This window comes from Pistacia vera, unplaced genomic scaffold (assembly GCF_008641045.1).
Source record: "Pistacia vera cultivar Batoury unplaced genomic scaffold, PisVer_v2 Contig249, whole genome shotgun sequence".
Taxonomy (NCBI): Eukaryota; Viridiplantae; Streptophyta; class Magnoliopsida; order Sapindales; family Anacardiaceae; genus Pistacia; species Pistacia vera.
Window position 1 is genome coordinate 443,347 of NW_022196056.1, and position 25,282 is coordinate 468,628.

The following is a 25,282-nucleotide window of genomic DNA, read 5'->3' on the forward strand; positions in this document are numbered from 1 at the left end:
TATGTGGAATGCACTCTCTGCACTCATGTAGTTACATATTATGGTTTCTGTTTCTTGTTTGACACCAATTGCTGTCTCATAATACTCGAAGTCTTGGGTACAGAAAGAAATAGAACAAAATTGTATAACTTTATTATCATCATAAATGACGTTGTACGAAAAATTTGCTAAGGGTAATTACAAGATCATAGAATTGCAGTAATATGTTGATGCTCAAGAACCTAATTACAAGTGTTGAGGGTTTGAAAAATCAATCTCTATGCATAAATGGGGTCAATTCAAGAGACCGAGGCATTACCATGCCTCAGGCTCTCAGCTGAGCTATGTCTGTGCAGATATCAACTTGAACATGGATCCATTTTGGCAAGGCAAACCCTCATGCTTTAAATGTGAATACAACTCTCCACCAATATTTACCATTCCTCTTAACTACCCCTGCTAACCTGGCTAAAAAAATCAGTACTGTAATTTTGACTACCAAACGCCATCCTTCGAAACCATCTAATTTCTTCAGATTGTTGTGCAGAGTTATAAATCTCACTTTCACCAACTCTCATTCCATTGCTTAGATCTGAAGTAGCTAAACTATCAAAAGCTCTGACAACCTGAGATGCATAAGCACGCTAAGAAAGTGTCTGACTAACTCATATCCTCACATTTTAAAAGAAAAAATAGCAAAAAGAACTTTCAGATGGGAAAATAAAGTTCATTACCTGCCCCATACGTGGCCTCTTGGCAGCTGAATGTCGTACACAAGCTGCAGCAGCCTCAATCATCCGAAACATTTCACTTTCAACATAGTCTTTTCCAAGCTTTGGATCAGCCAAACCGTCAAATTCCTCATTATCAAGTGCTTGACTTAGCAATGGTCGAGCCTGAAAATAACATAACCTTGGATCAGAAAAGGTCAACCCTTAAAAGATAAATATTTGCTCCAGTGCACATGATTATTTCTCTCCACTCAGTCCATCGTCACACGTCTATGATCCTGCAGTATGATCTATTCCTGCAACATCTTTAAAGCATGCATTTATGTGGATATGTATAAAAATTAGACAAGACATTTTCTGTGTATAAAGATCGCTGTAATCATGCCTGTCCTCATTTGAAAAGACTAAAGTGTTCGAAATTTTTTTTTCTCAGAATAATCAAATCCCTATTTTTTTTCTCCTTCAATTACTCAACTGTACAAGACATAAAAAGGAACAGGGTTTTTTAGAAATTTAAAGTTAGCCTCTTTCATAATATATCAAACTAGTATTTAAAACTCCTAATCTATTTATATTTAGTCTAATATCCATGCATGCCAAAATAAAAGGTGTGCTCTTTAGAATATTGAGTTAAAAATTTGTTGACAAAGGGCAGCCAACTGGAGACAAGTTTGTAATCAATAAAAATTTACCCACTCAACCAGACTCTCATCTCCCATTGGTTGGGAAGTATCCACGGGCTTTCTGCCAGTAATCAGCTCCAAAAGCACAACTCCAAAAGAGAATACATCAGATTTCTCAGTCAACTTGCCACTTGATGCATATTCAGGGGCCATGTACCTGAACAACAAAATGACATATTTAAGACAAATACACATATTATGCAAACCACCCCCCCTCCCTCCTCTTCAAAGAAAGAAAGGAAAAAAAAAAAAAAAAAAAGTCTTATATACATGTTGGTGAACACAAGGTTATGATAGATTAGTGCTTACCCAAAAGTTCCCATAACACGTGTGGTGATGTGTGAATTTGCATCAAGAGCTAATTTGGCAAGCCCAAAGTCTGAAACCTGTGACATCAAAAACCATAAATTGTAAAACCTAGTTTACATGGTAAGAGTACATAGCTTGAAGAAAGATAAATTGTGCATACTTGAGCTTCAAAGTTGTCATCCAAAAGAATGTTTGATGACTTGATATCTCTGTGAATAATACGGGGATGACCTGACATGAAAGATAAATAAATAACAAAGAAGAATCCAAGAAGGAACTCCATCAATAAAAAATTCTAAGTTAACATATCTTGTGCCAAAAGTAATTACAGTTATAAAGGAAATATCAGTTGGCTTATATGTTCCTTGGTTTGCTCTTTTGTTTCTGACCAGAAAGAAGCATCATATGGCTATAAAGGAGATGCATATATCTTGATCAACCTAACATTCTATTCTCATAAAACTTTCTGAACAGAGTGGAGATAACTGAAGATTAAGCACTTGAAGTTTAAAGAAAGATAATAAATTATGGAAATGGATAGAAGTATGAGAAATAGTATTATTTAGTCCATAAATGTCACAAATAAGTATCAATCGGTCATGTTTGGGACTATTGGAGAAGCCAGAACATAGTCGAACTTAGAACATCTGAGTTCATAGTTCTTCCCACATTCCTCCTTGCTTTTAACCCACTAGTTCAGGTTTGAGTAGTCATAGTTATTTTCATCTCAATTCTGTTAGCTGAATTCACCTCGACAACGAAAATCATAAGGAGAAGGCCAATAATGGCACGTTTTTCTGCAAGCTTGAATGGGATGAAAGGGAAGTCTAACTGCAATTTCCGGTGATCAACTCATACTTCATCTTAAACCAATATGTCTAAATAAATGCTAATATGCATGGTCAAATCAACATGAAGTTGCACAAAGCAATTAAAAACAGAAACAGAGTAATAAATACTTACAGTCCTCATGGAGATAAGCTATTCCACGAGCTGCCCCAGCAGCAATTTTTACACGTGTTGCCCAGTCTAGAACTGGTCTACCTTCGCCTACAATTCAAAGAAGCACAATGTTCAGGAATATTAGGCCATTGTCATCATCTTTAGCATGAAAACTCAGTTAGTTCTTTACCATGAAGATGGAAATAAAGGGTATTATTAGGGACGTAGTCATATATAAGCAGTCTTCGACTCTCTGAAATGCAGTAACCCACTAATGAAACCAAATGTCGATGGTGTACACGGCTAATAATCTCAACCTCAGCCTTAAATTCTCGCTCGCCCTGCCCCCCACCAATTTTTAGCTGCTTTATTGCTACTTCTCTCCCGTCTGGCAAATAACCTTTGTAGACAGAGCCAAATCCACCTTCACCCAAAAGATTCTGAGCTGAAAATCCATCTGTGGCCTTGACTAACTCTTCATATGTAAATAATGATCTTGAATTACCCAATCCACCTGGCTCTTTAGGCGAATACACTGATTCACTGCCAGAACCACCACTTCTTATGAGGGGGGCTGAAGCTGTTGTATTTATATAAGATGTTTCTGGAAACAAGTTTCAAACCTTTGTATCAGTCTTTACATTAAATACATCTGAAAAATTGGAAGACTTTCTATCTTGGTTTAAGTTGGATTTTAATTAAACCTTATAATCTGGATTTCATAAGAAGACAAACCAATAAATTAATTCGAACATAAATAAAACTGCCCTCTTGATTTTTCTTGGCAATCAATTTAACCAGTCATCTAATTTTCTTTTGAGAACAGAGAAATCTCTCAAAATTTTCAATATTGATCAGCATGAGTTGATCCACATATAAACTGCACTGCATACACCAACCTCTGAGGACATTACATTATGATCCAGCATCTACATTTGTGGCAACTTTCGAATTTATTGCAGTGCAATGTGAATATGATTCACAGAAATAGAAGATAAACATGGATACAGAAAAACAGCATGCATAGTACAGAGCATCAATAATTCACCTGATTTGGGGGGAGAGCCCAGAGGGGATGGTGCAACGTAAACATTATGAAGTGCAGAAGGCTCCTTCCTTCGCTTCCTCAGGCACCAAACAACCAGTCCAATGAGGGTAAGTGCTATGAGTCCTACAGCCACGCCAATAGCCACTAGACCCACGGTACTGATGCCGCCATTACCTGAAGGATTGGAACTTTCAGGGGAAATAGGACTAGAACCATTAACATTTGGTGAGACTGGAGTTTGACGAGGAGGTGGTGACATTCTTATTAAAGGTGAGGGTGGAGATAGCTTTGAAGAAGAATTTGAAGGAGATGGGGCTCCGCCCGAAGCAGGTGGAGAAGGAGTTTTATTGGAAGGTGGAGCTGCATTACTAGGAGGCACTGCTGGTGCAGGGGGTGAACTTGTAGGTGGGGTGGATGATGGTGATGGCGGTGGGCTTTGAGGTGAAACAGTTGATGGAGGTGGCGGGGGAGAACTTTCTGGTGGCTTTACTGATGATGGTGGTGGTGGGGGCGAACTATTTGGTGGAGTAGATGGTGTTTGTGGTGGTGGTGGAGGTGAAGCTTTTGGTGGATCAGATGGTGGTGATGAAGATGAATTTGATGGTGTAGGTGGACTTGTTGGTGGATTGGCCACTGGTCGTGGTGGTGGAGGGGAATTCGTTGGTGGAGTAGATACTGGTGATGGTGGAGGTGAACTCCTTGGTGGATTAGATACTGGTGGTGGTGGAGGTGAACTCCTTGGTGGATTAGATACTGGTGCTGGTGGAGGTGAACTCCTTGGTGGATTAGATACTGGTGGTGGTGGGGACGATGAACTCGTCGGTGGATTGGATGCTACTGGTGGTGGTGGTGGTGGAGATGAACTGGTTGGTGGATTAGATACAGGTGGAGATGGTGGCGGTGGTGATGTAGGTGAAATGGTTTGTTGAGGAAGAGGAGGAGAAGGTGTAGATGGCAATGGGGGTGGAGACGTATTTTGAGGAGGTGGTGGTGAGACAGGTGGCTGTGCAGGAGGTGATGGAGTAGAAGGTGTGGAGGGGTCAGGTGGATTTGCATTAGGCTCAGAAGGTGAGGAGGTTGTAGGAGGTGGAGAAGATGACTGTGATGATGGTGGTGGACTAGTGTTAGACGGTGGTGGACTAGTGTTAGACGGTGGTGGACTAGTGCTAGATGGTGGTGGAGTAGTGGAGGGTGGTGAAGGTGGCACAGCAGTGGGAGATGAATTCGGAGACGGTGAATTTGTTGCCATCAGTTGAGTAACAAAATCTTACGATCACTAACTAACAACTATCTGGTAAAATTTATTCATATACCAGAGTCTCCAAAGCTTTCATAAATTCTCAAATAGTAAAATATAAATCCAGGCCAAAAAACAAGAAAAACAAAATTTGATCAAAATTTAACTCCACTCAGTAGTTTATGGGCATAACCAAATTTCCAAACTTTTAACTGACAGATTATTCAAGACGCGAACTTCATCAATCAAAACTAGAAATGACCAAACATCCTTCAACTTCAAAAAACAGTAACCTATCTGAAAACCCTAACCACTATTCAGCTTATTCATCAATCAGTTCTTAATTTAAGCCAAATGAACACCCCAAATCAGTTTTGAACAATACCCAGATCACCGATTATAAAGTTAAATCAATCTAAAAAATCCGATACATGTACTGAATATATCAACAACTGAGTTCACATGTGAACACTGATGGGCTAAAAATCTTCAGTGAACCAAATGTGACAACACCAAAGAACAACCCATATGCTAAAATCCTCAAAGACTTTACCTTCCTTGATCAAAACTATTTTGTTCACCTCTTCAAAGTCATAATAGGAAATTTTCAAATTTAAGAGCCAAAGTGATTGATTCTTGAAGCTCTTAATCTTTTTATTCTTTCCATAGAAACCTCAACTCAAGAACACGGATTGTGGGGCCTCAAATCTCAAACTCTATTGACACTGACCTCTGAAGAATAACCAAAAATAGAAAATAAAAAAATAAAAATTTGTTTAAAATATTGATGATAATTAAAAGATTCAAAAGCTACATGATAGTTAGATTTTGCTTAATAGCAACGTCAACGTAATTAAACATTTAAATAATATTTGTTTTATAATATAAAATCACTTAACGTAAAGGCTCTGTTCTTCTAATTCAAATTGTCTGCACTTATATTTTCTCATTTAAATAATAAGGGTTTGATGCTACACGAAATTTCCCAATAATATTATTACTATTAATCAACCAGTTAATAATATTCTTAAGATTTGCAAATGTCATTATTATAACCATATTTCACAATCAAGTTGATATTAAATATCATCTTAAGTTTTTATGATAAAATATTTTTGAAATCTCTGAATATTTAAATTGAAATCCCACCTCACCCAAATGCTCATTTTTTGTTTTTGTTTGATACTATAAATAATTTTATTTATATTTTTTGGACTTATTGCGTGGAGGCGGAGCTCCATGTTTGACTGAAATATTTAATCCCCTAAAATCCAGCTTATCATTTGTATATATTTGTATTAATACATTTTGTTTTAATAAAAATGTTGTCAGGTTAGAAACAAAAAGAAAATTCTTTAATGTGGTGGAGATCTAGTGGTCGATAGCAGCAATGCCAAGCTCAAAGCATAAGATGATTCCTCTTTGATGACTACCAAAATCAAATATTTAATATTCATTCGGTTCGGCATGTTCATACCTGACCTTAGAACCAAAAAAAGAAAAGAAAAAAAAAAAAAAAAAAAAAAAAAAAAACATGATAATGGGGTAGATTTGATTAAGAAAACATGATAAGATTTGGATAGCATAATTATTCTTCTCCAAGAAGACCCGTAAAGAGTAAAGTAATTTGGATATCAGAGAATTTAGAATTTAAAACATATTGGGATGTGCATGCATAAGATAACCGAAAGCATCTTTGTTACAGAATTTTTTAAAGTTATTTATTTATTTATTATTTTTTTTTTTTGTTTGTTGCTTGTTTATGTAGAGAACACTGTCGAAACAAGCATGATTGATGGGGGGTTAGCAGATGATTTGATAATTGAAGATGGAGTGTAAATGAAATGATTATCGGGATTGTAGTAACGTTAGATAACAACTTTTGTGTTGGTTTAGATTCAACTATGGGTATAAACTTTTGAAGATGTAAGGTGAATGGACAAATTATTTGTAGGTGGGCCTTTGTGTATAATTTTTGAAACACGTGAAGACTCAACTCAGTGCTAGGGTTTTCAAGTAAGTTCAATCCACCCAGACCCAGCTACTGTTTATCTATAATTTTGATGAGAATTCAACTTGAATCATCATCAAATATATTGACTATAGAATGATGGTGATGGGAATGCTTTATCTCTATGTGACCACTTACTTTTTCTTCTTCTTCTTTATCTTCGCTTTTTCTTGTATTATTTAAATTTAGAATAAAGAGTTAATGTGCTGTAGAGATGGAGTTGTCGGTGGAAGGTAAAGAACAGCTGGTAATTTGGATCTACGCTTCCCTGTACTTCCATTTGACTCCCTCAAACTTATACTTATTAACACCACCAACCCTCCCATGGTTGGTTGGTTCAACATAATCAAAATCTGTATGAGGAAATATAGATTAATCATATGTGACTTACCAAAACATCTGCTCCCTTCTCCGAAAGGGTTGTGCATTTATTTACTGGAGTCTGGATTATATGTGGTTGACGATGGAATTATAAATTCTATACCAGCCATGCGGTCAACAAATTGAGCTGACCCACACGTTTTCTTAAAATGTTTTAGCATCTTTGTAATTTACGTTGCTGGGGATGATTCCATTTTAATTTTTACCATTTCATTCTATGTACAGTATTTTGTTTGAAGTTTTGTTGCTTACGATTTACCAAATGTAGTTTCAGCACACCTGTCTTTTAACTAGAACAAAAGGTTTGGGCTTTTAAGGTATTAAATGCATCTTCAAAACAGGGCTACTAAAGGAAAATCAAACCCACTCAACACTACAGTTGCATGCATGTTTTATTTAAAGCAATAAACCATCCACATAAAACACATTTTCATATTGCTTAAAAGCCAAATATACTCTTGTGTCTCTTCCATTATTTTCAACTAACTGCTCATAAAATTTGACTGTGAATGCACAAACAATCGAATATTGAGAGAATTTAAGATAGAAAGAGTTCTTCCAGCTTTTACATTAGGAAACTGAAAATTCCTTGTATATTCAAAAGATGACAGCTTCAGTACATAAAATTACAGCATGCTTGTCCTTGGTACCACCTAGATACAGAACTTCTATGCTGGACTCGATTACAAGAGTTTGATGCTATGGTTATTCATTTGCTAATAGCAACCCCTTTTGGTTGCTTGCAGATTAACTGTTGGTAGTTATCCAACCCAAAGACAAAAAGGGAAATGAAAGAGGAGGGCATGTCCGGATGAAAGGGCACGCCATCCCATGATGAACCCTTCAAAAAGGGTTTGTTTTACATGACAAACAAAGCTAATCGAACTAGGACGTTATTCAAGTTTGTTTGCCAACCTTGAATTTCTTCTATGATTAATCTCAGCTGCCCATTTCTTTCCTATCTCTGTCTGAAATTTTCCTGAAAATAATGACACAAAACATGGACTTAATAGCTCAACAGTAAAACCAAGAAACATCAATATTTAGATCTATAAACTGATTTCAAGTTTACCTGCCGTTGAAAGGAAAAACTCATCTAGCACCTTCCCATGTTCTGCAATGATATCATTATAGCAAATGAGTAAGACAGTAGAAGCAGAAAATTCATGTTATGAAAAAAAAGGGGTTACCTATTTCATATTCCAGTGCCTGCAGAATCATCTCAACCTGCATTGAGGGCATTCAGAATCTTATTTAAAGAGCACTGAAGTAGAGAGACAGAAAAACATGCAAGTATATAATAAACGCCAAGATCATCCTGTTATGTTGCAATAGTAAGTTGGGAATGGTTATAAACAATATGAGACAAAACCACAAAAATGATCTATTAGCAAAAAGCTCTTCTGCCATACCAAACAGAAGCATTATCTATTTATTAATTCTTACTTTAAAAGTACATACTAAGCCTTGCCCTTGGCTGAGGCTCACACGCTAAACAAGATAAAGTTAATGACCATCCAGGCTTGACTGCATAAGCTTACAACTATTTAATTAAAATAACAAACAGAAAAGGGTATATTACAACTTAATTAGTAGCACTTCAGACTGGAGGATAATTCCTACTAGCTGATACTCTGAAAAATGTTATCAATAGTTTCAAGTGTGCAACACCAGCTTATAATAGATAATAGTAAATAAAACATTTAACTAAAACCATTTGTGCATAAGAGATGCACTTTGTAAGCTTAAAAAAGAGTTGGTAAATTCAAGGTCATCAATTCTCACCATAAAATTACATAACTACTGAAAGAGAACTTCAGAAAAAAAATATGATATATCATTGGCATTACTGAGATATATTCTCATTGGGCAATGTTTTTCTAACTCTAAGAAATAATCCAATTATAAAATTCAACATTGACTGTGAATAAAGCATGAACATACTTTGTCAAAATCTTTCACAAGATTAGCTTCTATGGAAGCATTATTTTCATATTCTGCCCAAAGTTCTCTGATCTCTTCAGCTGCACATGGCAAATAGTCGATTCAACAATATCAATACCAAAATTAAAGTATTTAAACAATCCAATGATCAAAAGATTGGCAGTACCCCTCATCCCGCCACCAAGAACTTTGCACATTTCATCCAAAGCCGCCTGCTCCATTCTGCTCTTTACTTCTTTAGGCACATTATCAGATGGTGTTATATCTCCAACAATAGCTATAAAAATTCAAGCAGAAGGCACACAAATTCAATCAAAATATGATAAAGTAGATTCATACAATCAGAAAGGTATGTTACTGCTGAAAATATCATTTTCAAATACAAAAGGAGAAGTTGCTGGATAAACCCCCAGAACTACAGGCATGGACACATACACCATCTTCAAACTATCAAACTACTTTGAATTCAGTAGAGTGAAAATTTGAATAGAATTGGCTCTTGTAGCTACCTTATGTCAGTTGCATGTGATAAAATCTAACACTACAAGATTCAAATGATCAACTTAATGACAACAAAGGGTCTTAATTCCATATCAAACACCTGTCCTCTTTGTTCCTTTCACCATAAACCATAAAAATCATCTCTAAACTAAGTCTACATAAATTATGATCAAATGACCAGAATAGCACGTACTAAAGGCAATGAAGCAATAAGTACTCACACATTTACAATCACTTCAATTGATAAAGTTCTGGCCCACAAATTATTCAAGCAATAAATAAAATCATTAAAAGCAAAAATCGTACATACCACAATAAATCTACAAGCTCAAACAAGGGAACATCAAAGAATAATCCAGATAACATACACTACAGACATTTAATCGCTTCTATGGTGTAACAATTATAAATAAAGGCAAAGGCATGCTGATTATAGATTTAAAGATTATAGATTTAAATTCTATGTCATATGAGTCCTATGCCAAAGCTGGTTTATATGAATATAAGATGAATGATATAAGTTTTAAGTTCTTTTGTTTTTTCACTAAATGATATATTTTATTAGGAAAACATCAAAAACGAGTTGCAAGACTTGTACATGGGAAGTATACACCCAAAGTAGAGGTAAAAGATGTCCGAAAGTCCCAACAAAACAAATTGTAAAAAGTCCCAAAATACTTCCATAAGTAATAAAGAATAACCAAGAAAAAGAGTTCCATAAATATCACACTCCAGACACGTAATAGAAGCTATGCTCCCTACAACAATTTACACCGTCTTAGGCAGGACCAGAGAGGCATAGAACTTTGAAAAACGAAGGACCAAATCTCAGTCACATTAGGACAGATAAGAATCAGATGATCAAAGGTTTCTTTATCCCTTTTGCAGAGATAACAACAAGAAAGCACAAGTTGCTACCTCTTTACAGTTCTTTTTTTGTTTTTTCCATATGTCAGAATTGGAGAATCAGCTGCAGCCAAATCAAAGAAACAAGCATTTTCAAATTTCCCAACTTGCCAAACACTCTTCCAAAGAGAATGTACGGACAGATGCTCACAGAAAACTGTTAATCTCAAATAAATAAAAAAGAAAAGTCATTCCTAGTAAGTCATTATCAGAATATATCCTCAACCAAACCAGATACTCATGCTTCACAAAATGAAAAGATTATATAGGAATTCACGAAAGAAATAGAGAAATAAACTTCACAGGTTCCAACTCCCAATCTTGTACTGCTTTAGATCCAAAAGCCAATTTTTCCCCACCCAACTATGCCATTTCTCTTATGATTTGGAGTAAATGGCAACTTCCAAAGGTTCCTCTCTATAGCATCGATTCTCTCAAGATGACATTCTTCGCTATAGAACTTTCAAAGTCACCCCAGCCATTCCTACTGCTTCATAAACTTACGCCTTTGACGTCTACCCCACAAGTCAACTGCCCACCCTTGCCTCTGCATATTTCTCCACCAAAGACTTTCTCCATTTCCCTTTCTAAGAAATATCTCTGCAATTCTCTGTCCTTTCCATCACTGAAGATGGAATGCAAAAGAGGGACCCTTCTATTTCCAGACTTCATCATATCACTAATAATTTCTATTCGACAATAGTTATGGCCACAAGTAGGAGTGAAAATTTAGCATACCACATAATACTGAGTAAACCTTCTTCAACCACCTGGAGCTCTTGTAAATTCCATGGATATTAGCACTAGTGTAATGAAAAAATCACATATAGTACAGTATTATATGTATGTCTCCTTTTAAACTCAATGTTTATGCATTCCTTAACCAGTCTAAGGAAAATGCCCATGTCTTTTGAGAGTTAAAAAATATAAAAATAAGAAATTACAAAGTTGAACACTCTTTACGTAAGATTTTATCTTATAAATCTAAGGATTAAAAAACTACATTAGAAAATTGAAAGGAGTTGAAAATACTACCTTCCGCGATATCATGCACAATTGCTATTTTAATACACCTGTTCAGAAAGAACACAGAAAAGTGTTAATATATATCTATTATGAAAAGGCAAGTGATTATAGAATACCAACAGCAGAAATAATAAAGGAATTGCCAATTTATTGGGATGTTAAATCCCAGCAACTGGACTGAAACAAGGTGTTATGGGATTATTAAATTTGTAACAGAATGAGTTACAACATGGTACCATGCGACTAGTAATCATTCCTACCTGGCCTGGTAATGTTACTGAGAGAGTACCACAATAAAATCCTGTAGGAACATAAAATAACATTAAACGAAGTCACATCAGCTAAGAGAATAGGGGAGGAAAGTCCAGGTCAGCAGATCACAGAATAAGTATAATAACAATGACATCAAAGCCAAGGCTCATCATTCAAAGTGGAAGAAATTAAGACCGGGACAAGGGAGTTCTTGGAGAAATACATGACAATTAGGCCCTTTTCTAATCAAATATTGAAGATCAAACCCATATGTTGCATTTGATGATTAATTATTGTTTAACGTTTTGAAATTGGAGATGCAGGATCTAATTTTTTTTCCTAATTAGATCCTGCATCTCCAATTTCAAAACATTAATAATAATAATAATAATAATAATAAAATCACCAAATACAACACATGCATACATAAGATCACAAAGTTTAATTGGTAAATACATAGCATCCAAAAAAATCTTGGACTAGTTATAGTGGCATAGCATTTATAAATTTACTGGTTAATCATCTTTTTTAATAAAAAAAAAATAGATACCACATCTCCAATTTCAAAATGTTAATAATAATAATAAAATCACCAAATACAACACATGTTTTTGATCTTTAATATTAATTAGGAAAGAGCCTAATTTTTTGTGTATTTCTCAAGGATCTCCCTTATCCCAGTGTTAATTTCTTCCACATTGAATGATAGACCCTGACCCTGATGTAATTAGTATCATCTTTATGTGATTCGCTTACCTGGAATTCCTTCCTCATTCTCTTAGTTGACTTGACTTTTATTAATTTTTATTTTATGTTATTACATACCCAACGAATAAACACCTAATACCAAACTGGTAATATTAACTGAAAATAAAATCAAGTGAACAAAATTGTAAATATCATCAAAGAATCATAGATATTGGAAAAATAGCGCCTGATTGTCTAAACTACTATCCTAAGCTCTCAAAGTGAAATTTCTTATACAAAAGAATCACAACTCATTATCAAAATATATATGGCATTTTTGCTAGGCTAAACTAATGGCATATCAAGTGAGTTTATAAACAAATTATGTAAAAGTCCAACCTTTCTCTATCCACGCCAGGAATGTCACCAGCGATCAAAGCCATCAAAGCCATGCGGTACATGTGATCAGCAATTGATTCCGGACCCTTTATCCCATGATTGATCCATCCTTTCCTTTTCGTTGTCTACAACAATCATACAAACACAAACTTCAACAATAACCTACATTTTCTCTGAAACCAAACAGCAAGTGAACCGTTGGTTTACCTTCAGACGATTACACAATGTCAGAAAATCAACAGCCGACGACGTAGACGAACTCGAAACCCCAACCTGAGCTTCGGAATTTTTCAAATTCACCGAATTCTTGGATCCAAACCCGTCGTTACTGGCCCGGACTGAAACGAGTCTCGGTTTCGGAGCTCCGTTGGAGAAAATTGGTCTGGTTGAGGTCCGAATAAAGAAAGCAGGAGGTACACGACGTAGAAGAGGACGGTTGAGAGGAAGTGCGCAGTGAGTGGATGAATTAACGGCCATTTTAGTATGGGAATTCATTGAAAGTATAATTTCTTTTTCTTGGTTTTCAGAAAGTGTGTCTGGTTTTGTTATTTTTGTTTTAAATAGGACGAGAAAAATTGGGGAACCCGAAAGCGTTGGGCTGTCCCAAGAGCTTCTGGTCTTTGCGTACACGTTGTCATGGACTTTACCACGTGGCTTTATATGATTGTCTGGTTTTATTAATAACCATGTCTGGAGAAGATGATGCGGAAAGACAATTTTTTTTTTTAATATTACACCAAATTATTATTTTTTATTTTGTATTTTCTCTCTCTCTCTCTCTCTCTCTCTCTCTCTCTCTCTCTATATATATATATATGTATATATATAGTATTTCTGGAAATAAATAAATAAAACAAACTTATATATATTCTTCAATCTTTTTATTAATGATATGACAAAATATAAATAATAAAGTTATTAATTCAGTAGTAACGACACCATTTTTCTCTGTGCCAAGCTAGTAAAATTATTTATTTTATAATTTTATATATTTTAATTTATTATAAATCTGGCTTTTCTCTTAATTGTATAAGACATGGAAAAAATGTTTATATAAAAAAATGAAAATTAGAAGGAGGGTAATAAGCTGTTAAGTCACATAATAGGTGTGAGGTATAATATAATAACAAAATCCTCTCAAAATTTTTGAATGTTAAATTTTAAATATTAAAATATATATGATAAAAATAATTTTATAATATAACTCATTGCAAACTTTAAATAAATGTTCTTAATCTCATNATATATATTCTTCAATCTTTTTATTAATGATATGACAAAATATAAATAATAAAGTTATTAATTGAGTAGTAACGATACCATTTTTCTCTGTGCCAAGCTAGTAAAATTATTTATTTTATAATTTTATATATTTTAATTTATTATAAATCTGGCTTTTCTCTTAATTGTATAAGACATGGAAAAAATGTTTATTTAAAAAAATGAAAATTAGAAGGAGGGTAATAAGCTGTTAAGTCACATAATAGGTGTGAGGTATAATATAATAACAAAATCCTCTCAAAATTTTTGAATGTTAAATTTTAAATATTAAAATATATATGATAAAAATAATTTTATATTATATAATAACTCATTACAAACTTTAAATAAATGTTCTTAATCTTATATGGTATCTCCGGTATAACAACTCTGAAAACAACTAACTTCACGAGCAAGTTGCTGATTCCAAATAGCTTTGTTTTGGACATAATATAATATATACAATATTTTTTATATAATATGATATAATAAAAAATTAATTGATTAATTTTAAATTAAAAAAACTTGCATTTAATTATCTTTTATTACGTCATAATATATAAAAATATTATATGAACAACATTACTCCACAAAACCACCCATTCATCTTTGTTTCAGACTTTCAAACGCCGAAGTCACTTGAAACTCTTTGCCCAATCCCGTTCGTGTGACAACTCTACTTACCAAAGACAACAACTTTACTCAAGAAAACACCATGGAACACAGTTTCCAACTTCGACATTCTTCACAATCAAAAATAGGGTTTTTTTAATTGAAAATTCAGTGTCTCAGTGATGAAGAAACGCCGACATTTAGCATCATCGTCATCATCAAAATCAATTCCTCCCGATATAATTTTCGACATTTTCGCAAGACTCCCCTTCAAATCTCTGATTCGATTCAGGTGTGTTTCCAAGTTCTGTTACTCCATCATTACCAATGCATCTTTTCCAAATTTACATGCAATTCATTTTCCATTCAAACCCCTCGGCTTGCTCATCACCTGCCCCACCACACTCCAAACGGGCCAGCGGTTTTTCTCCCTTGACTTTGACGGCGGAACTGCCGTTGATCTCCTCACTGTCTCTCCTGGCTTCTCTCGTTACTTCACCCACTCTGTTAACGGTTTAGTTTGTATGGATTTTGGCCTTTGCGCCACTATATGTAATCCTAGTATGAGGCAAGCGGTTGATGTTCCTTTAATTTGTTCGTTAAAGTCTCCGTTGGTAAATTCAACCTATTATTGTGTTAATTCATTTGGTTTTGACCCTGTTAGTAAGCGATACAAGGTTTTGAATTCGTGGGGTATTCCTGGTAGAGAGACTGAGTATAGGGTTTTCACATTGGGGACTAATTCATGGAGGCTGGTTAACGGTGGGCCGCCTTACTATCCTCAACGCCAAAGCATTTGTGTTGATGGGGTTGTGTATTTAAGGAGTTGTACTGTTATGTGTAGTGTGAATGGAAGTGTTTTGGTGGCGTTTGATTTGCAAACTGAGAGTTTTAGGGTGATTACATTGCCTGAACGGGCTCCACAAGATGGATATAAGTCTGATTTGATTGTGTTTGGAGGGCGGCCGGGTATGGTTAATTATCAAACTGATAATAAACGTGTAAGTGTTTGGATATTGCAGGATTGTTTTAATGAGGTATGGGTTAAGCATACTTTTGTGTTACCTTTGAATTGGAAGGGATTACAAGGGGAGCAGAAGTACATTGTTGCGGGTACTGTCCCTACAGGCGAGGTCTTACTGGTACCGCAGATTTTATCAAGTCACCTTTTTGTTGTTTATTATGATACTAAGACAAACAGTTCAAGGAAAGTTGAAACATCCGGGCTTCCTGAGTATAAGCATAATGATTTATTCTCTAATATCATTAGTTTCACAAATTACGAGGAAAATATTTTGTCATTTAGATAACTGGGAAGGGCTTCCTGGTTCACTTTCTTGGGTACTTTGGGAAGGGAACCTGCTGTGCTAGGTAGCTGGGCTCAACTATAGGCAGTGCATTTTGGCGGTTCTGCTCTTGCTTTGTAATTTATCTAGTAGATGTTCAAGGTTAATAGATATTAATCCATTCATCAACATTTTACAGTTATTTCAATGCCTGGAATTTTCACCTTGATTATACTTTCTCTCATTAATGTGGCAAAAAAATATTTTCATTTTCTTCAGTATTTTAGTATAGTCCTCATGAAAGACAAACTTAATAATTTTGGAGGCTATGTATACTAGTGGTATTGGACTATGATTGCTGACCCTTCCTGCTTAATCTATATATAATTTGGGGCCAACATGGATGCTCACCCAGCAACTGCAGCTAATGGTGTTCTGCAACTGAATAAAAAAATGCTCCTGTGATTTGGTTAAATTTGGTATAATGTGTGATCTTAATATTTGTAGTATGGGTTTTAGCTTCATGAGTGGTGCAAGTTTTTGATAATATTGGATATGAAACTGTTTTACCGGAATCAGGTTAGGTTAGGGGTTTAGGTTAAACCCGTGATCTCTTTGTTGCAAGCAATATATTATATACTACATGGTTAAACTTTCTTCCTAATTATTCTGGCAAAATCAGGATTGAAGACTTTTCTTTGTTCCTCTCTTCATTAGGATTATAAAATAAAATAAAATTAAAAAAAAAAAAAAAAAAAAAGAGAGGGTATATTTAAGTCAGAAGAGTTTTTTGTATTCCTCTCTGATAATAAAGAATGGTGCTAGAAGTAGGATTTGAATGGTTCAAGGTAAGTTAGGTATCTGTAATTATTTACCATTGTTATAACTTACCGGAGATGGTTCAAGGTAAGTCAGAATGACTGCTGGCCTTCTTGCTTAATCTATCTATAATTTGGGGTAAGCATAGATGGTCACCCAGTAACTGCAGCTAAAGGTGTTCTGCAACTGAATAAAAATTGCTCTAATAATTTTGGTTGAATTTGGTATAATGTTGTGTGATCTTAATATTTATAGTATAAGTTTTAGCTTCATTAGTGGTGCAAGTTTTTGATAATATGAAACTGTTTTCACTGGATCTCTGATTTCTTAGTTGCAAGCACCCCAATGCGACCTTTCAATTTTCAAACTTATCCCTGTGCTAAATTCTTGAATTGTTGCACCACTAAACCCAATGGCCAATGCAACCTTTAGGGTTTATTCAATTTTTAAACTTATTCCTGTGCTAAATCCTTGAATTGTTGGAGATAATTAATTTCTGCTGCAGTTTTACAAGTAATGGAAGATACCTTTTGCTACAATTGTGAAGTCAGGTCTGACCCATTCCAGAATATGCGTCATATATTGCAGAAAATACATGTTGATGCTTGATTTTGACATCAACGACCATGCATGTGCAAAGTGTTATAAAGTTACATGTGAGATAATTATGAAGAGTGTTTATGATGTAGCAATGATATTTGCTTGTTAGTACATAAATAAAAAGTCGACAAGAGAGATTTTTAGAGTGATTCGGATGCTATGAGCAAGTCTTACGTCCACTGTGATTGTATTTATATTTTTCTCGATGATCGTTGCTGAAGAATACAAAGAGAGAAATCTTTCAAGGTTGCATGACTTGAAGTGTTCTAAGAGAATGACGAGTCAGTCTCTTTTTAGTAGTGTGTCTTTGCTATTTTTGCTGTAAAATAAGTGTGTGATTAATCTTTGTTTTGAGGAGAAGAGCTGTCTATTTATATTCTTTTTAGCTCAATGTAATGAGTGTTTTTACAAGTTGTCTCCATTTGGTCAAAATCTTCCTTCATTCTGATTTGTTGAGAGCTTTCATCCATATTCTTAAATTTAATGAAATTACGGTAATTGTTTGTACAAAATATCCTTCTAAGTCGGTTTAAGTATTAAGCAGCTAATATAGTTTTGTCTTTAAGTGCTTGATGAATCTTGGTCGGTGGAGATGCATGCTGAGATCTAATTGGTGGAGAAGTCTACTGAATCTTAATTGGTGGAGAAGTCTGCTGAGTCTTGATTGGTGGAGATGACGTAAGTATATCATTTAGGCATAACAATATCCTTACTAATATAAAATAAAAATAATAGTTAAAAAAGATGAATTGCTAATTGAAAAATGAATGAAATGTAATTTTCCTGTTTGTTACTACTTACTCCTGTATTGCGGAGGATCTGCGGAAAAGTCTGCTAAATGTATTGTGTGTAGGTGTTTAAAAGAGCTTATTTACACCCAGGTGGAACTGCAGACAGCAGATAGAATAATCGAAGTTTCCGTGTATTACAATTAGTGGTCTAATTCTATTCAAGATGCATGAAGAAGACTTTTTATTCTTCAAGTTCTTGTTTTCATACATCATCAAATACGGGAGAAAAAGCAAAGAGTAAGGTGCTCATGAGGCATCAAGGGTATTATTCCTAAACAACTGTGGAAACTAATTCCCTTCTTTGTTGAATATTTTAGCTTGTTGCTGGGCTGGGAATCAGACATTTTCTAATATCTTTGGCGCATTTGTAGATTCAAGCTCTCTCTATATATGTGTGTGTTTTTTTCTTCCTTCATTGCTCTGATATTCGCAATTCTGATTGCATTGTCACCTTCTGTTCAAAGAATTTTGCCCGTTGAGATAAATCCCCCCTCGAATTTTTTATTTCTAGTTTGCCTATTGCAAGTCTTTTATTGTTCTAATAGATGTCAATAGGTTGGTATGATTTGTTTTTGGTTTCCGGCTATGGAAAACATCGAGAATGTATTATATTACTGTATACTTGTTTGTGTATATGTCTTGTAGTCTCGTTTAATTTGTAGTAATAATTAAGCACTATAGCTTGGTCAATATTGGTATTGTTCCTTACTAATAGCACTGCGTTATCTGATTCCTCATTGGAAGAAGTTAGTAGAATTCTCTTGAAAGAGTGTGATTGGGAAGGAAGAAGCGAAATTGTTAGTCCACAAAAATTGCCACCACTTACAAAGGAATAATAATGGTGGTGATGATATTTTAGCTGAAGGATTCTTATTCTTTAACGGCATGCTTGTTAAGAGACGATACGGTATTGGTTTTACCAATTTATCCATAGTGGTTTTTCATGCTTCTGGAATATTAATAGTTTACGAAGCTGATAAGAGCATCCAAACCTGGATTAATTTCTGCTTTCATCTACTTGAACGAGTTCATTATGCGTTGTGGAGATGACAGTCAAAATCTTCCATGTCCACTTATTAAGAACCACATCCAATTTAGAGAGACTGCAAAACTTAATTGAGTTCAAAATGAAAATGGCATTTTCATATTCAAACTACAGAAGAAAAATTCTGCCACTTGCCAGATTTGCTCCCTTACTGCAAAATATTTGTGATTGTGACTATAAACTCATGTTTTGAAAAGGTGTGTGTTATGCTTGGGAAATCAAGGGCTAACGTGGAAACTCACGTGATGGGGTGTGACCTGCTCCTATCAAAACGGTAAGCACGCGCCAGGCCTGCCAGACGCTGTGGAGATCCCACGTGTCCATTCCCTGCTCCAAATCGCGTGAAATCAGTTTGAATTTTGGAAGGTGGGCAATGTGATATAAAGCCGGATTTCATTCTGACATTCACACTAACCCACAGATTTAATGATGATTACTCGCGCTCATCTCACTATAAAAAGGAGAAGACCCCTTCATTGAGGGGATTCGGCCATTTTACACTCTGAATTAGTTATCTCTCTCTCTCTCTCTCTCTTGCATCTTTGCATTTACTTTTCGCTAATCATTTGTAAGTCAGTCTGTTGTTGCGACCTGACCCACCATATTAATACAATTATCAGTGGACGTAGGGCTTGCTATCTTAGCATCCGAACCACTTTAAAAATCTCTCACTACTACATTTACTACGCACTTTATCCATACTCACGTGTGTCTCTTGACCAACCAACATTACGCACGTGTCGATTAGTTGGTATCAAAATCACGCATCAATAGTTTGGCGCTAGAAGGAAGGGCATATTTAGTGTTCATCCTTTATCAGGCGAATCTCTAACCTACTGGTCCTACAAAAACAAATGGCCCGCTAATCTAAACCTGAGCAAGCCAACTAGCGTGCTGAGGGAGTTCCCCTAACCCAGGGGGATACCTCTCCCAAGATACTTCCAGTTCCACAAAATGCTGCGGTGGATATCCCAACAACCTTGCAACTTGACCTCGCCATGAGAATGTCCCTGGAGAAGGCTCGGCTGGGAACCATGAAGGGGGAAAATCTGAAAGAGGAGATCGCGAAGCTCAAACAGAGCCTGGAAGACGTCGAAGCAGAAAGAGCGTTGTCCGCTGAGGCAGCGAACAGATACCTGAACCAAAAGACGGCCACTATGCGTACTGTAGACTTCTAAAAGATAGAGCTTGAGTGACACGTGGAGGAAGTAAAAAAGCTTCAGAAGACAACCGCTAGACTCTCCAAGGAGGTCGGAGAGAAAGACTAGGAGCTCCAGACGACCTTAATGAGGGCTCAGCGAGCCGAACAAGAAATTGAGGCCTCCGAAAAGAGAAGGCTAGCTCTTGAGGCCGAGCTCTAGGAGAGTTAGGGAAAGGTTGCCTACCTGACCGAAGAAATGCGGGACCAGTCGGAGGAGGTCGAGGATAAGGCCGTTGACTGGGCGATCCGGTCCATCTATGCCCTGTGACCCAAGAACCCAAATTTGGATATGTCTGACCTCCCGGAGGAGTGGCAGGAAGCCTTGCAGGCTTTGGCGATGGAAGATGATAAAGCAGCGGCCGCCCAAGGATCCGACCAAGTGGAGGGTTCGGGTTCTGCCTCGAAGAAACCCCCCACCGACCAGGCCTAGCGCGACGAGGCTGACCCAATATGAGTTAGTAGGGCCAACTGTTTTTGTTGTACATAAATGAAATACATTTTGTTTTCAATTGTTGTTCGCTTAATCATACATGAATGCAGTTTACAATTCAGTTTATTTACATAGGCAATATTACATGCGAACTGTTACAAGCGAATAGAATAATATTTTAAAAGTAAAAAGGAAACTAACAAAATCAAAAGCTAAATTTCAATGAGAGTCGAGTTCAGGATTACTGATAGTATGGCCGGAGGTGCTCAGCATTCCAAGCTCGGGGTACTTTGGAACCGTTCAGCCTTTTGAGATGGCAAGTCCCCGGTCTGATCACCTTGTCAACCCGGTATGGACCTTCCCAGTTCTGTCCTAGTACCCCTGCACTTGGCTCCCTGGTTCCGAGGAGAACTTCTTTTAGCACAAGGTCACCGACCTGGAAGTCTCTTCGCTTGACCTTTGAATCGAAGAACCTCTTCGCGCGTTGCTGGTAGGCTGCTATCCTTAGTGAAGCCTTGCTGCGGTGTTCTTTAACAAGATCCAGACTCGCTCTCATAAGTGCTTCGTTTTCAACCTCATCGTACAAGTCCTTCCGAAGAGAACCGGTTCCTACCTCCACAGGAATCATTGCTTCGCAGCCATAGGCTAGCGAAAAGGGCGTTTCTGAGGTAGAAGTTCTCGGAGTTGTCCTGTATACCCATAGGACTTCAGGGAGATCGTCGGCCCAATTTCCCTTGGCCGCCCCAAGTTTGGCCTTTAAAGTGTGCTTGATGGTCTTGTTGACAACTTCAACTTGGCTATTTGCTTGCGGTCTTGTGACTGAGGCAAATTTTTTATGGATGCCCAACTCGTCGCAGAACTGCTTGAACTCCTCGTTGTCGAATTGCTTTCCATTATCCGAGATGAGAGTGTGAGGAATTCTGTAGCGACACATTATATTCTTGAAAACGAAGTCTTTCAGCTTTCTGGTCGTGATCGCGGCCAACGGTTCAGCTTCCACCCATTTTGTGAAATAGTCTACCGCGACCACGACCACGACATTCTTGACTCCCCCTTTTCCGACTGGCATGGAACCGATAAGGTCGATCCCCCACATTGAAAATGGCCAGGGGACTAGTCATCATTATCAGCTCGTGAGAGGGAGCTCGCAGAATATTCACGAACCGCTGACACTTGTCACACCTCTTGACAAAATTGCTGGTATCTTCTTGGATCCAGGGCCAATAATACCCTTGACGAACAACCTTGTTCACGAGAGATCGTGCGGCGGTGTGATTACCGCAGATCCTTCATGAATTTCCCTCATGATATAATCTGCCTCTTCACTAGTCACACATCGGAGGAGAGGGGCACTGAATCCTTGCCTGTACAGATAGTCTCCGACGAGAGAGTAACGAGCAAATCTTGTTCGCAGGACCTGTGCCTCGACCTTGTCATCGGGCAAGATCCCGTCCTTAAGGTACCAGTAAATTGGCGCCATCCAGGAGTCTGATTAAGTTACATTCACAGCATGTTCGGTCGGGCTGATACTCGGGGCCTCGATGAACCGAACAGGAATGCTATCGGGTGCCTTTGAGTCCAACGATGAGGCTATCTTTGCTAAGGCGTCTGCCACAGAGTTGCTATCTCTGGGGATCTGTGTGATCGCGAAGTGCTTGAACGGCTCGAGCGCGGCCTTAGCTTCTTTCAGATAACGGATCATGTTTTCTTCCTTGGCTTGGTATTCTCCTAGGATTTGGTTGACGACCAGCATAGAGTCGCTGTGGATGTTGATCGCGGTTGCGCCCATTTCTCTGGCCAACCGCAATCCAACAAGCAGAGCTTCGTACTCAGCTTCGTTGTTGGTCGCCTTGAATCTGAACCGCAGGATGCCGTGAATGCGAGCCTCTTCGGGACTTAAAAGGAGGAGACCTGCTCCTGCCCTTTTCTTGGTCGATGACCAGTCGACATAGAGGCTCTAGGTCGATAGGTTCTGAATGGTCTCTTGGATGGCTTCACTGGGCTGTTGCTCTGACTCATTAGGGAGATAAGAGAATTCTGAAATGAAGTCAGCAACAGCCCAGCGAAGCCATCCAAGAGACCATTCAGAACATATCGACCTGGAGCCTCTATGTCGACGGGTCATCGACCAGGAAAAGGGTAGGAACAGGTCTCCTCCTCTTAAGTCCCGAAGGGGCTCGCATTCACGGCATCCTGCGGTTCGGATTCAAGGCAACCAACAATGAAGCTGAGTACGAAGCTCTACTTGCTGGATTGCGATTGGCTAGAGAAATGGGCGCAACCGCGATCAACATCCACAGCGACTCTATGCTGGTCGTCAACCAAATCCTAGGAGAATACTAAGCCAAGGAAGAAAACATGATCCGTTATCTGAAAGAACCTAAGGCCACGCTCGAGCCGTTCAAGCACTTCGCGATCACCCAGATCCCCAGAGATAGCAACTCTGTGGCGGACGCCTTGGCAAAGATAGCCTCATTGTTGGACTCAGAGGCACCCGATAGCATTTCTGTTCGGTTCATCGAGGCTCTGAGCATTAGCCCGACCGAACATGCCGTGAATGTAACTTAATCAGACTCCTGGATGGTGCCAATTTACTGGTACCTCAAGGACGGGATCTTGCCCGACGACAAGGTCGAGGCACGGGTCCTGCGAACAAGATTTGCTCGTTACTCTCTCGTCGGAGACCAACTGTACAGGCAAGGATTCAGTGCCCCTCTCCTCCGATGTGTGACTAGTGAAGAGGCAGATTATATCATGAGGGAAATTCATGAAGGGATCTACGGTAATCACACCGTCGCACGATCTCTCGCGAACAAGGTTGTTCATCAAGGGTATTATTGGCCCTGGATCCAAGAAGATATCAGCAATTTTGTCAAGAGGTGTGACAAGTGTCAGCGGTTCGCGAACATTCCGTGAGCTCCCTCTCACGAGCTGATAACGATGACTAGCCCTTGGCCATTTTCAATGTGGGGGATCGACCTTATCGGTCCCATGCCAGTCGGAAAAAGGGGAGTCAAGTATGCCGTGGTCGCGATAGACTATTTCACAAAATGGGTGGAAGCTGAACCGCTAGCCGTGATCACGATCGGAAAGCTGAAAGACTTCGTTTTCAAGAATATAGTATGCCGCTACGAAATTCCTTACACCCTCATCTCGGATAATGGAAAACAATTCAACAACGAGGAGTTCAAACAGTTCTGCGACGAGCTGGGCATCTTTAAAAAATTTGCCTCAGTCGCAAGACCGTAAGCAAATGGCCAAGTTGAAGCTGTCAACAAGACCATCAAGCACACTTTAAAGGCCAAACTTGGGGCGGCCAAGGGAAATTGGGCCGACGATCTCCCCGAAGTCCTATGGGCATACAGGACAACTCCGAGAACTTCCACCTCAGAAACGCCCTTTTCGCTAGCCTATAGCTGCGAAGCAATGATTCCTGTGGAGGTAGGAACCGGTTCTCTTCGGAGGGACTTGTACGATGAGGTTGAAAACGAAGCACTTATGAGAGCGAGTTTGTAACAACTTCTTTCTACTATCATATTCATAAAATATATCAATAAAAAGACAAGGATATTTATGAAAAAGGTTGGGTCCAAAAATTTTCTTTACTTAATAAATACATTCTTTACATAGTACAACATCATTTGTACAAAAGACTCTCAAAAAGACAATGGACAGAGCAGTCAGGTCTCCCCGCTTGCCGACGTCCATTCGACCACGTCCTCACCTATGTCCTGAAAAACAGAGAAAACAATAGGGTGAGCACAAAGATGCTCAGTAAGTAAATCTTCTGCTCTATAATCCCCGTACAAATCTGTTCGTACTCTTGTTACTTTCTCTAATTCTAGTTCTCACTATTCTTTTCTTTCTTTCTATTCTCATCACCCATGGAGAATATCATAACCATGCATGGACGAGATATTAAAGCATAACAATGCATTTTCTTTCTATTCTTTTCTTTCTATTCTCATCACCCATGGAGAATATCATAACCATGCATGGACGAGATATTAAAGCATAACAATGCATTTTCTTTCTATTCTTTTCTTATTCTTATTCTTTGCCGGTCTTGGTCGATGCATGGATTCAGAACCCTTGGTCATGTGAGTGTACTCTCTCTCGTGTATAGCCCTCATCCGCATGTATTCTCACGGCTATACAAATTTTGTTTCTCATTCTCATTCCGCTCTCTCATGGCGGGGACC

At 37.6% G+C, this 25,282-nt stretch overlaps 3 protein-coding genes across 3 annotated transcripts; 1 reads left to right on the plus strand and 2 right to left on the minus strand.

Annotated features, from left to right (window-relative positions):
• Positions 1 to 136: 136 nt before the first annotated feature.
• Positions 137 to 5,627, minus strand: LOC116132094 (proline-rich receptor-like protein kinase PERK9). The gene is made up of 8 exons (XM_031417769.1): positions 3,693 to 5,627; positions 2,835 to 3,248; positions 2,666 to 2,752; positions 1,863 to 1,933; positions 1,703 to 1,779; positions 1,403 to 1,550; positions 714 to 875; positions 137 to 605 (listed from the first exon to the last, which is right to left on the minus strand). The coding sequence occupies exons 1-8, from the start codon at positions 4,939 to 4,941 to the stop codon at positions 426 to 428; spliced, it is 2,388 nt and encodes a 795-aa protein (XP_031273629.1). The 5' UTR covers positions 4,942 to 5,627; the 3' UTR covers positions 137 to 425.
• Positions 5,628 to 7,814: 2,187 nt separating this feature from the next.
• On the minus strand, positions 7,815 to 13,635 carry LOC116132155 (HD domain-containing protein 2 homolog). Its single transcript, XM_031417815.1, has 8 exons — positions 13,244 to 13,635; positions 13,037 to 13,161; positions 11,708 to 11,745; positions 9,432 to 9,542; positions 9,266 to 9,345; positions 8,512 to 8,548; positions 8,394 to 8,435; positions 7,815 to 8,300 (listed from the first exon to the last, which is right to left on the minus strand). Exons 1-8 carry the CDS (start codon positions 13,529 to 13,531, stop codon positions 8,215 to 8,217), a joined length of 807 nt encoding a protein of 268 aa, XP_031273675.1. The 5' UTR covers positions 13,532 to 13,635; the 3' UTR covers positions 7,815 to 8,214.
• A 1,235-nt stretch (positions 13,636 to 14,870) lies between these two features.
• On the plus strand, positions 14,871 to 16,835 carry LOC116132163 (F-box protein DOR-like). The gene has a single exon (XM_031417822.1). The coding sequence runs from the start codon at positions 15,091 to 15,093 to the stop codon at positions 16,216 to 16,218; it is 1,128 nt and encodes a 375-aa protein (XP_031273682.1). The 5' UTR covers positions 14,871 to 15,090; the 3' UTR covers positions 16,219 to 16,835.
• Positions 16,836 to 25,282: the final 8,447 nt, after the last annotated feature.